This window comes from Chrysemys picta, chromosome 3 (assembly GCF_011386835.1).
Source record: "Chrysemys picta bellii isolate R12L10 chromosome 3, ASM1138683v2, whole genome shotgun sequence".
Lineage (NCBI taxonomy): Eukaryota > Metazoa > Chordata > Testudines > Emydidae > Chrysemys > Chrysemys picta.
In genome coordinates this window covers 134,120,591-134,133,968 of record NC_088793.1, presented here as the reverse complement: position 1 = coordinate 134,133,968, position 13,378 = coordinate 134,120,591, and the positions used below count along the sequence as shown (strand labels likewise).

The following is a 13,378-nucleotide window of genomic DNA, read 5'->3' as shown; positions in this document are numbered from 1 at the left end:
TATTTCTACTAGATATACGCAATAAAAATGCTGAACAGAAAGCTGTAATTCAATATTAGCTGCTCTGTACTGTTACAGTTAATGTATAGCACCCAAGAGTGAACTTGGCCTTATATTTTTTTGGGACAGATAAGATGTGGTAGAATGATCTCCCACTTCCAGCTTTAACTTGAAAACAGTGAAAATATTTAAGTGTTGAACTTTTAAGTTACCCTTAAGTGTCCATAAGAGAAGATATTACTGATTTCAGAAGTATCATAGTGGGTTTGCCCCCACTTTGACTCACTCGCTTTCTCAGCACTACTTACTATTGTTCTCATTGAATTAGGAGCCAGAGATAATAAAATACCTATTTGTGCCATCATAGCCATATTAAGGAAATGAAAGTATTCTGACTTTCAGTTGGAGGTTCTCTAGAGAAGTCTGCTTCTGTCTCTTGAGTACATTTTGGTCCTTTATTTGAAAAGTTGATGAAGTTGTAGAGTGTTTTGTTTTTAAGTGGGAGCTGATAATGCCGATTATAATTCGGGTTACAAAATCGTTTCAAACCCTTATTCAAGCAAGCAATTTCTCTGAATTAAATGAGACTACATATTTGAGGAAAGGACTGCTGCTGCGAGCAGGACCACAAACCCTGAAACCTTTTGCTTTAATGTGCTTCTACAGCTTTTCAAAAATTTCACCGTCTGGGCAAACATTTAGTCAAACTGTAGTCCGTGAAGGAGGGAAAAATAAGTTTCCCATTTTAAACTTCTAACCAGAAACCCTTTTTACCCAAGGTTACAGTAACAAGGCTGAAATCCAAAACTTAGTATGCCTGCTCCCAGTTGAGGCCTTTGCTTTTGGTGATAAAGGGAAAATATTTTACAAATTCCATACATAGACTATTCTAAGTATTTATTGATGCACGCTAAGGCTCCTGTCCAACAAAGCCCTTAAACTGATTAACTATAAGCATGCAAGAAGTTCTGTTGACTTCAGTGGAACTCATGTGCTTAAGTGCTTTGCTGGGTGAGGGCCTAAAACACAAGTGACTTGTGGCTGTACGCAATTATAGTAGCTGCATGGCTGGCTCTGTGTAAAGATGCTGATTCAAAGAACATGCAGATTTATTGCCTCCAGAGTTTTCTTTTCCCCTTAAACTAAAGTGGAAAATTTAAATGCATGCCTGTGGAGATACCTTCTACAGCAGTGGTGGGCAACCTGCGGCCCATCAGGGTAATCCGTTGGCGGGCTGCAAGACAGTTTGTTTACACTGACCATCCGCAGGCACGGCCACCCACAGTTCCCAGTGGCCACAGTTCACCATTCCCGGCCAATGGGAGTTGCGGGAAGCAGCAGCCAGAATGTCCCTGTGGCCCGCAGCTCCCATTGGCCGGGAACAGCGAACCGCAGCCACTGGGAGCTGCAGGTGGCCGTGCCTGCGGATGGTCAATGTAAACAAACTGTCTTGTAGCCCGCCAACGGATTACCCTGATGGGCCGCAGGTTGCCCACCACTGCTTTAGAGAGTGCTTTACGTCAACTTTAATGTAAGATAGACCTAACCAAGGAAGACCTAAGGCTCCAACGATGAAACTACAACATAGTGCTTATACTAGTCAATTCACCTTTAAAGAAGTTTCTTATGATATATAAGCTGCTTTTTTGCACGTTGTGGACTCTAAACAGATGTTGTTGTAAGTCATGGTCTAGTTAGTTATAAATGCTATATATGCTATTTTATTTAATATCTATTTATTTTCCTAGAAGAAAGCAAATCTGTACGAATGGAGTACCTTAACTTGGGGGACAAACTTATTGAAGACGGCTGCATTCATATAATTTCATTGGGTTCCAAAGCATTGATGATGCAAGTCTGGGCAGATTTGAACACTGGAGCGTTCATATTTCGGTACTGTATATTTCTGTTAGCCCAAAAGTAGGAAGAATTGTAAATTCCATAATGTATGACATCTTGTGCGAGCTGACCTGGAGTAGTAGCATGGAGTCAGCCCCAGGATAGAAGACAAAGCTATGTATATGTATGGCTTGTAGATTATTGGTTACTTAGAACAGAAAGATCATTGACATCATGCCATAAATTTATGGCACGGTGCTTTACAAACCTAAAGAAACCTTCCCTGTGTACAGGCTTTGGCTCCAGGCTTTCATCTTTTTCCAGGTAGGCATGATCCTATGCCTGTGCAGAGCAAGTTGTAAGAGATGTAAGACAAATAAGAGCTAATAAAGGACAGCAGCTGAGGGATGAAGGAATTAAGAAGGAAGGAGGGAAGTTGCTTGGATAGGTGGATGAAGGATTGATGCATAAGAATAGGGAGGCTGTTCCAAGTATAGGAGGCAGCATGACAGAGGAAGAGAGGCAGTAAGGTGAGATGCTTATCAAAATGGAATGGAAGAATGTTGTCTTTCCTGGGGAGATGGAAATGGTGAGTGCTGAATTGTTCTAACCTTGGATCCAATCAACTTTAGGATATGCTGATAGTTACAGTCCTCCTGGTCAGGCCAACTTTGGGTCTAACTTAAAATTCTTATCTGCTGGTTGGTGTTCATCATAATGTGTAAATTTGTGGACATCAACCAGCAGACTGGAGTTTTTAATGGAGTTATAACTAACTGCAACGTGGCCCTAACCTGTCTCCCCTTTTTGGCTCTAGAAGCAGCTAATAAACAAACATGATGGTTTTTTTTTTTTTTTTTTTTTTTTTTTATACAAACAACTTTACTTGGACCCTGAGACTGACACCTACTATAGGCACCCAAATAACCCTCTTTTCTCTTTAAAAGGCATTGTTATCTGGTTAGGAGATTGGACTGGGAATTGGGAAATCTGGCTTCTGTTCCTGGTTCTGGTATAGATTTTCTGCAAAACCTTGGGCTAGTTGCTTATCCTTATTTCAGATGAGCTTAATTCTTACCTACCTCAGAGATATTGTGGGGCTAAAGTGGCTAATGTTTGAGGTTCTTGGATTTGTTCTGATTTGAGCACCCAAATGTTGAATCTTTCATCTAAATTTGAAAATTGAACTTCCCATGACTGGGTTACCTGCTAATGCAGGGTGGTTCCTGGAGGTGTGACTGTTTCTGCTGTCTTTGTTCATTCATAGGAAACAAAAGTATTTGTTTCCTGTGCCACGTTTTTCAGACTTTTGGCTTTGTAAAAATGTAAATGCATTTTTAGTTATGACAATTTCACACAGCCTTAAATGGATGGTAGCAGAAGCAGTGGGTGTTGATGGTGGGGTTGCCCTCAAACTTTCTAAAGAATGAAGTAGCTTTTAAATGGGCCTCTTCATAGAAATGATTTGCTAGAAAGGTATTTGCATCTCTGAAAACATAAGTAAAATGTTATGCCAATATGACTAAATTTTACAGGCTACCACTAACGTTTAAGAATTGAGGTGTTGCTGTTAGTCTCTCTCTGTTTATACTACATCTGTGGTGAAGTCTCCTTTATATTTCTGTTGCTGGTACTGTAACAAACTAACTTCATTTAAGCTGCCCTGATGATAAATATTTGCTCAGGTTTTATTTGTATGATCTTTCTTTTCTGTTACAAAAATGTTGCAACTAATTCTGTATGCATTGCATCTTTTAAAATGAATTTAATGAAGATTTCAGCATTCAGTCAGTTCTTTGTAAGATACAATTTTCAGAAATTGTAATTGATTTAGGCTGTCCACTACCCTGAGCATTGTCTCCTGGCAAAACTTTAAAGTCATGAACAGTTGAAATAGTGCATTAGTCAGCGTCACTCATTTTTAACAATCATATCTGCTGTTTTTTTTAAATTGCTTATATTCCATGGGTGAAAAACCCATGATCTGATTTAATACTTAGCATTTGTATATGGTTTTAATCTTCTAAGCTGTTCACAAACATAATTTTACACCCCCCTAAAGATTTGACTTCTAGAACAGGTTGTATCCAAGTGTTTCATTAACTTTTTTTAATGTAGTACCCTCACAACACCCCAGTGAAGTAGAGGAGTATTATTCTTATTTTATATCTAGGGAAATTCAGGCAGAGAGAATGTAAGTGACTTTCCCCAGGCTACAATGTCAAGAGTTCCTGACTCATATTTGGGTGCTCAGCCCAAAAGATCACAGCTCTCTATATTTAGAATGTCTATAATTAATAGAATCATAGAATATTAAGGTTGGAAGAGACCTCAGGAGGTCATCTAGTCCAACCCCCTGCTCAAAGCAGGACCAACACCAACTAAATCATCCCAGCCAGGGCTTTGTCAAGCTGGGTCTTAAAAACCTCTAAGGATGGAGATTCCACCACCTCCCTAGGTAACCCATTCCAGTGCTTCACCACCCTCCTAGTGAAATAGTGTTTCCTAATATCCAACCTAGACCTCCCCCACTGCAACTTGAGACCATTGCTCCTTGTTGTATCATCTGCCACCACTGAGAACAGCCTAGCTCCAGCCTCTTTGGACCCCCCCTTTCAGGTAGCTGACAGCAGCCTTCAAATCCCCCCTCACTCTTCTGCAGACTAAATAAGCCCAGTTCCCTCAGCCGCTCCTCATAAGTCATGTACCCCAGCCCCCTAATCATATTCGTTGCTCTCCGCTGGACTCTCTTTAAATGAAAGTTAAAAAGTATTTTAGAATAAAATTGATCTTAGACGCAGTTATAAATGCAGTTTTAGAAATATAAATAAAAGTAGATATCCATAACTCTTTACCTGTTTCTTCCTTTGCTATTTTTGTAGTATGTGTATGGATCCAAATGATGAAATGAAAGCTGGCCTGCTAGCACAGGCTGAATCACCAGAGAACATTTTCCTTATAGGCAAGTGGCAGCATTTGGCAATAACGTACTTGCAACAGCCAGAAGGCAAGAAGAATATCCACGGAGAACTGTCGCTATGGGTCTCTGGTCAGAGGTAAAGTACACTTCAGAAAATTCACACTGTAACTAAATCTTTAAGAAGCCAGCTAGTGGAAACAGACTAATTCCTTAAGGTTTTGCTGGTGAAGAGAGAGGTCACTGAGCCAGGGTTCATAGAGGGGACAGTATTGAGACTCAATTCTTGGGGTGAGAAAAAAGGGACATTTTGCATAGTGAGTTATCTGCTTTCAGAATCCATATTCAGCCTCAGGCCCATGCCCCATACATGACCAATTACCCTCACTGTGATTTTTGTACTGGTTCCCCTCCTCCTCCTCCTCCTCCAGTCAGGAACCAGTAGAGTAGGCAGGACACTACAGGAATTCAGACTGGGGTCAGAAAGGGTACCTGCATGGAGCTAGTAGCCGGCATCATTTCCAAGGTGCAAGCTGGTAACAAACACAAAGAAGGCAGTTGATCTGTGAAAGGGAAAGAGGAATGGTTTGTGGTTTTGGTGCCTGGCTGAGAAGGAAGGCATGTTATGGGAGGGTCGGGAGGAGGGGACACTCATTTTTTGAGAATGGGTTGGAGAGGGAGGAGGAGAAGGAAGGCATTGAATGTCTGAGAACTATCTTCTGCTCTTAAAGTGTAGATCCTGGAGGATGTGTAGATTCTGTGTTTGAAGTATTAATCTGTGGTCGGTATGCTGCCTTCTAAAATATATGATCTACTAAAAAGAATTGTCAATTCCTTCCTTTCTAAAATAATTTTTTTTAATCTGTTCAGCAGGCAAGTGACTTGGGAAATCTTCGTTCTGGTGTAACAATATTAAAATTGTTCTACCAGTTGCACAGTATTGTTTAGAATTACAAATCCAATTTCAGATTAACTAGTTAGTTGTCAATGTACAATTGCTGTTTGCTTTAGTGAGAGAGGTTTTTTGGCAAGGGCGTGGAGTTAATTCTATGCACCTCATAATTCTGCTGTGTTCCTCAAGCCATAACAGCAATTTGCTAATAGTTGACAAAGAAGTGAAACTAATAGTCTCTAGGTTCACTATCTAAACTGAGTGAAATGCAAACAATAAGTAGTATAAATAGTTAAATGCATTATAAATATATTCTTAAAGCTTTTGTAGTAATTTAAGAGGCTATGTTTAATTTTATATCTTGACTGTATCTTTTAATATTAAAAATGAACACGATCCTGGAAAGTTAATCAAATTTACTGTACTTTGAATATTTTAGATGGAAATTCTGATAAGTTTTTCAAGAACTTTGCAATATTTAAACTTTTGCTTTTTTATTTGTTTTAGGAAACGTGAGATCAGTTTAGATTACACTCTACCAAGAAAAACAAGTTTATCTGACAGCAATAAAACATTTTGTATGGTTGGTCATTGCATATCATCCCAAGAAGAGCGGCTACAATTGGCTGGGAAATGGGATCTGGGAAATCTGCTTCTCTTTAATGGTATTTATCTATTTAAAGGCAAAAAAATATACATATAACTTTTTCCACTTAACTTACATGTTTTGAATGTAAAGATAGTGTAAATATGAGCTAAATAGAAACTTTTTAACAGGCAAACTTACTACAACAAAAAATAAAAGTTCTACTAAATACTAAAGAGATCCCTGAATTGAGTGTTGCTTGCATATGAATTATTGTAAACAGTGTGAAGATAGATAATTAGATTTTTATTTTTCTGTTTTAGGTGCAAAGATTGGTCCAGAGGAAGCATTCTACCTATACGCCTGTGGGCCAGACTTTACCTCTGTAATGCCTTGTAAATATGGCAAAACAATGACCGACTACTCCAAATACATAAGTAAAGACATTCTACAGTGTGAACAAATTAAGGAACTCTTCATGAAAAAGAAAGAAGTGGACGTTGGACCTTTAATTGTAAGTTTCTAGTCCAAGTTAAAGCCTGGGTTCTTTAACTCTTAGCAGTGCATTAACAAATCGGGGGGCCTTAAATTGCATTGGCACAGAAATCCTGGTCTGTACAAGAGATTTTATTTGTAGTTCTGTTTATTTTGCGTTCTTTGTTTGAGGCCCTCTGCTCTCCAAGAATGGGAGTTTCCCTGAGGCCTGATTGACTTCAATGAGAACTCAGTGGAAAGAATTCCCATTGATTTCAATGGATGTTGAATTGGGCACCTTGCTAGCAAGTAGCGGATGACTTTTGCCCCCTCTTATTCATCAAGATTTTGTCTTCACTTGCTGTTCTGTTAATTGTTAATTGAGTCTGGCTGAACATGAAGCTTACAGGTAAAGGCGTGCACAACGGGAGGACAAGCAGGGGCACAGGCCTCCCCAAAAATCCCCATGTGGCCCTGCAGCCTGGGGAGGGAGGAAGCAGTAGGGCTGCCAGCTGAGCTCCTCCTCTTCTCACCCATACGGCTACTGGTTCTCCTTCCCTGCTGCTGGAGTCCCATTTGTTGCCTCTGCCTCCACCCCGGACTCACCTCAGTGGTTGATCTGCAAAGCAGGCAGCAGGGCTGGGACTCCAGCAGCAGGGAAGGAGAAGTAGCAACTGTAGGGGTGGAGGGAGGAGGAGCATAGCTGGCAGCCAGCAGCCCTGCTGCTTCCTCCCTTCCCCGGGCTGCAGGGACACAGTGTGTCTCTGCCTCCTCACTGCTGGGCGTCCCTGTCAGAGGCATCCCAAGAAATCTGCTGGAGTGCTGGGCATGGGTGGGGGGGTGTTCACACGAACCTTTCATTTGTGTATGTTTTAGCATGCTCCTCGAAAAGCAGTCAAATTTAAATTCCTGCACACACCCCTGCTTACAGGTATTAGACTTATGAATGGGCTGGAGGGGAGAGAAGATGAAAGAGTGGTGTAGGTGGAATGCCTAATGAACCAGAGTGACACAACTTTTATTATCTCATTTTGCTTTACAGTAAAGGAAGAACTAAAAATTTAAATAGCAAAATGTTCAGAGAAATATAGTTGTCTGTTCATGAGTGAGTTGATTTTAAGACTTGCAGAGAAATTTTTTTTGTAATTTTTTCAAACGAAAGCATAGCCTGTTTTTTCTTTTCTTTTTTTCTTTTCTTTTCTTTTTTTCCCCCCCTAAAAGTATGACATTAACCCCATGCAAGCTTCTTTGGTACTATTTAGCCCTGTCTGGAGTTGAGGGGTGAATTATTTATTTGATGATAGAAGTGAATTTCGCTCTAATTTCATTACCTTTTCACCTCCTCTACTGAGGATTTTGAAGTAGTCTTCTGTGTATTAGGCATCATCTTTAAGAATGTTGGTATGTGAGCAGATTAGAAGACCCGAGAACAAAGTTGAAGGTGAAAATTGTGTTATAGCAATCCTTTTTTTACTTGAAAGGAGCACCTGTAGTCTTTACTGTGAGGCATTTCTAAAATTTTCCTTTTTTTTTTTAAATGGAAGTGAAGCTTGTCAATCCCTTCCACCAGCAAATAACCTTTCTCTTTTTTTTTTTTTTTTTTTTTTTAAATGTACAATACTCCTAAAAGTTTTGGGGGAAAGGTGGAAGGGAAATCTCAGATAGTGACTGCTTTCAGAAATCTATCCTTCAAATATCTTGACGAAAGCCTGGGAACCACATCGTGTCTCTGCCTCTCAAATGTATATTTAGAAAAATATTTTGAGAGAGGAGTAGAAACAAGTTTATTGAAGCTACTGCTCTGTATTTCCTAGGCCATAAGCTTATTCTGTATTCTTAAGGCAAAGTAAGAACTGATTAGAAACTGGAACTTTCTTAAATGTATGTTTCAGGAAAGTCTCGCTGTTGTCTATACCACTTGCTGCCCTGCTCAGTACACCATCTATGAACCTGTTATTAGACTGAAAGGTCAAGTGAAAACTGTGCCCTCTCAGAGACCTTTCAGTTCAAAAGAAGTGCAGAGCAATTTATTGGATCCTCATCACCTGAAAATGCTTCAGCCTGTTGAATATAAAACTCTTCAGGGCATACTGCATGAGATTGGAGGAACAGGTGCATTTGTCTTTCTCTTTGCTAGGGTAAGAGTTTTAAAGTTGTCAAATACTTTTTTCCCCTCAGTCTAGCACATCTATTGTGGTTTAAGACTCGGCTCTCTCGTTAGAATTTTGAAATGTAGTATTCTCACTTATTTTTTAAAAATTATGCCTTTGACATTATGGAAAATGTAGCTTGTAACATAACCAACCAACGCAATGTGGTTACTGTGCATCTTAAAAGAAACAAGAAGCTGTTGTAACAGCTCGTGATTATATCCTGCAAGTTCCTGTGCAAATTAAACTCAAAAATATTGAAAGTATAATATGTGTTAATGTACATTGCATCTGACTTTATGGAGGTACTAGCCTCTTAAATATCAAGATATGGCTTGTGTTTAAAATATTTTGGAGTTTATATAATGAAAACGTAACTTTTGTTTAATCTTTTTATTAACCTGTGCCATTGTTTCATATTCACATATAAATATTTGAATTCATGTGTTGGTTACAAACTGCTGTTCCAAATTGTTTTGAAATACAATGGACCTCTTCATAGGAGTTCTATTTTTTTAGCACGAAGACTTTGTGTGTTTATAGTGCATGTAATAAAAGTATGGGATCAATTTCACCTTTTTTATGCACTGTGCACATATGACAAAATGGTACAAATTAGATCTAATAATCTCTGAATGTCTTTAAACCTAAAAGGATGCTATCCTGGGCAGAGGGAGGGGCACAAGCAGTTCATAGGGCTTGCTTACTTTTGGGGTAAACTCTAAATTTGTATGGGAATGAGGCTCTCTGGTGTTCAGGCAAAATCTGCAATGGAAATTATTCCTATTAATTTTTACTGCGTTACTTAAGTTTTACATAACTACACATTCTACCATACACAGCATTCACATCAATGAAGCATGATTTTAGAGCTGTCAAGCAGCACAGGTGTTGGAAATGGAGCATTGTTACATGTACACAACAGAGTAGGATATGAATGTGTACAAAGTCAGTTGAGCCTTCCTTCTCGTACACCTCTGACTTAATTCAAATGTTATGGGTTGTCTCTCGTAGGGTCCAGGACTGCATTCCCATTGTTTACTACTTCCATATTTGTATTGTCTGTTTACCAGCTTTATCCAGCAGCACAGCTACCACTACCTCTGTGCTATGTGTAATAGAGTTTTAACATTATAGGCAGTCTGCCATGTTCTAGATCTCCAGGAGCCATAAATGAAGGGGCTTTTATAGCATTTACGAAGCATCTCCTCCTCTTTATATAAAATACTCAACCTCATTGAGCAGGTGCTGGACATGTGATTTCCCAGAATGAAAGGGAGCTGTTTACACTTTTCTGCTCTAGTTTTATTTTTTGGAGCATCTTTTTTTTTCACTCCAGCGGGGATGATCTTTGTCATGGGTCTCAAACTTGTTGGAAGATCTTCTTCATTAACTCTATTGGAAATCCTGTGTTTTTAGGTAGAATAATGGAGTGGTATTTCTGTATAGATATGAGAGCCTAATTGAGCCTTAAGACATTAATCATTACACTAGCTCTATCAAATGTTTATCACTTGAATTATTAAAACTGGCTTATTTTTAGGTTATAGATATCAGCAACTGTGAAGAGACTCAAGCTTTAGCACTGCAAGTTATACTCTCGGTAACAAAATACAATCAACAGAGAATACAAGAGATGGAAAACTGTAATGGATATTCCATGATTCATCAGGTGTTGATTAAACCCAAGTGTATTGTTGGATTTCACATTTTGAAGGTATAATGCTGTTAATGTTTGTATAGTTTAATTTGGACTATATGGTTGTTTAGAAGATCCTCTATGCTCTTAGTCCTAGATTTGAAGCCCTACTTGAGATGCAGATTTTTGGTTTGGAGCCCGTCCAATGCAGGAACAATTGCCTTCAATCCAGAAACTGAGAGGATGGGTGAAATGAGAGAATGTTACAGAAACCATTTGGGTTTGAGGGGAAAGAAACAACTGCAAATACAATTTTCTATAATTGCCCCCCCTTGGCAAAGTTATTTTAAGATGACAAGCTAAACAGAAGATCAATTTTAGAAACCTACAGGTGAAATCTTTAAATCGGAAGTGGAAGCTAAAAATATTATTTTAGAGGGGACTGAACTGACACTGTTCATTTTATGCTATCACAGTAGATGGTGTAGGATGTTTTGGGAAGAGGGGAGGAAGAGTTTGGATAAATCTTGAAAGCAAAAACTGTTATCTATGTAATCCCTTACATGTAGTTTTCATAAACAGTAATCCTGGTAGCATTTCTTTTGGAACATCTGCTCTATGATGGAAATGTTTTTGATCTACTTCGTAGGCACAGGAATTCCTGACAAGGGTATTTGATGGATGTAAGGCATATGAACCTTACATAAAAATTGTATTATACCTGGGAGGAAAACTGCAGGATTCTCTGGGAACCACAGGAATAGGTGTCCTTTGGAGGAGACCATCCCAATGACTGCCTTTGAATCTTTCAAAGCTTCGTTTTTGCTTGAGAATGTTTGTTTGAAATGGGCATATGATGTATGTGTGCATTGCCCTATTGAGAAAGTGGACTACAATCCTTAAATTCTGTAGACCTCTTTTCTGAAGTTAGTCTATAGCTAAGTCTTTCAAAAGTGATTAGTCTTTGGCTGGCCAACTTGAGACGCCTAAGAGAGGCCTGATTTTCAGAAAGTGCTGTACACCAATCTTCTGAGGATCAGGCCCCTCCTAAGGGGTGTCAAATTGGGCACCTAAACTCACTGATCACTTCTGGAAAGTAGGCCTGCTAAGCCATAAAAAGCTCTCTGGGCTTTCTGATTACTAAAATGCCTTTTTAAGAGAAAACAAAGATATTAAATATCATAGAATCCTAGAAATGTAGGACTTTTGGGAGGTCTAGTCCACCTCTAATCCAGTGTTGATGCAGGATTAAGTATAGTTATAAGAACGGCCATACTGGGTCAGACCAATGGTTCATCTAGCCCAGTGTCCTGTCTTCTGACAATGGCCAATGCCAGGTGCCCCAGAGGGAATGAACAGAACAGGTAATCATCAAGTGATCCATCCTGTCACCCACTCCCAGATTCTGGCAAACAGAGGCTAGGGACACCATCCCTGCCCTTCTTGGCTAATACCCATTGATGGACCTATCCTCCATGAATTTATCTAGTTTGTTTTTTTAACACTGTTATAGTGTTGGCCTTTACAGCATCCTCTGGCAAAGAGTTCCACAAGTTGACTTTGCACTGTGTGAAGAAATACTTCTTTTTGTTTGTTTTAAACCTGCTGCCTATTATGTTCCATCATAATTCTAGAAAGGATGCAGATAAGGATGAGCTGGAAACAACCCTTCTTAAAATATGGGTGGCTGTAATTGTGGTCTTCAGTACTCTAATCAAAACCTCAAGTACTTTTGTTTTTCTGTTTTAAGACACTTCTTGAAGGCTGCTGCAGTGATGAGATTCTTAATATAAATGAGAGCGGACAATTCATGCTTGATGCAGATTCCACTGCAGTAATCCAAGATATTAAATTGTTAGAAGAGTTGCTGCTTGATTGGAAGATATGGTCTAAAGCACAGGTATTTACCTTCTTTATACAGATAAATAAAATGGATTCCTGTCTAAGAAAAGTACAGTACTTCCTTTTTGTCATCATCCTTACTTAGTCTGAAATGCTTCTCTACATACTAGTTTGGGGATTTGAACAGCTACCAAAATAGTCTGTACCCAGAATAAAACTAAATATAGCACAGATCTTCATGACTGCATTCAGTGTTATAGCAAGGGTATAATTGCAAATCCTTCAATTTTGTTATACATTTTTGGAGAGAGAAGGTGGGTGAGGTTATATCTTTTATTCGACCAACTTCTGTTGGCAAGAGAGACTAGCTTTCAAGCTTACCTAGAGCTCTTTAGGTGACCTCAAAGAGAGAACCTCTCCCACCCTGTCTCTCCAATACTCTGGGACTAATACGGCTACAACACTGCATACAATTATAATTTTTTGAGGTTTTTTCATTAACTTTGCAAAACTTGGTATAGACGTTAAAAGAATCTCAAATTTTAAGGGTTAAAAACTAAATTATGCCCCTTAACATGCTTCTTCTAGGTCAGAGTTTGGAACTAATTTTTAATTTTCCTCTTCCTTCTTTGCATGCAAATACTGTTAAAAAGCATCTTGATTCAGTTATAACGCTTCATATTACCTTCTTAATCTGTTGAAACTAGGATAGCATCGCCTATAAAATAGAGAGAGGAGGAGATAGAACAGTTACTATATTTGGTGCTGCTTGTTTTATACTATTATTTGTTCTGTTTTTCAGCAAGGTGTTTGGGAAACTCTTTTAGCAGCTCTGGAAATCCTTATCAGAGCTAACCATCACCAGCAGATGTTTAACATCAAACAACTGTTAAAAGCTCAAGTGGTGCATCACTTCCTGCTAACATGTCAGGTTCTGCAGGTACTTTGAATCTTCTCTATTATTTTGTGCTTGGTAAATAATTCCGTTTAAACTAGAAACAAAATGCACCTCATTCTTCAATGTTTTTAGTTTTACTTT

General features: G+C 38.9%; 1 protein-coding gene across 6 annotated transcripts in view; it reads left to right on the top strand.

Moving 5' to 3' along the window:
- LYST (lysosomal trafficking regulator) overlaps window positions 1-13,378 on the top strand; it is a 151,462-nt gene that overhangs the window by 64,835 nt on the left and 73,249 nt on the right. For 5 of the 6 annotated variants that reach the window (XM_005291190.5, XM_042848372.2, XM_042848374.2 and 2 more), the window contains 8 exons: window positions 1,749-1,893; window positions 4,722-4,895; window positions 6,156-6,313; window positions 6,558-6,748; window positions 8,601-8,846; window positions 10,402-10,575; window positions 12,248-12,397; window positions 13,142-13,279. In XM_005291190.5, the coding sequence (XP_005291247.2) occupies window positions 1,749-1,893; window positions 4,722-4,895; window positions 6,156-6,313; window positions 6,558-6,748; window positions 8,601-8,846; window positions 10,402-10,575; window positions 12,248-12,397; window positions 13,142-13,279 (1,376 nt within the window). The remainder of the gene's footprint in view (window positions 1-1,748; window positions 1,894-4,721; window positions 4,896-6,155; window positions 6,314-6,557; window positions 6,749-8,600; window positions 8,847-10,401; window positions 10,576-12,247; window positions 12,398-13,141; window positions 13,280-13,378) is intronic. The other variant, XM_042848373.2, reaches the window with a different exon arrangement.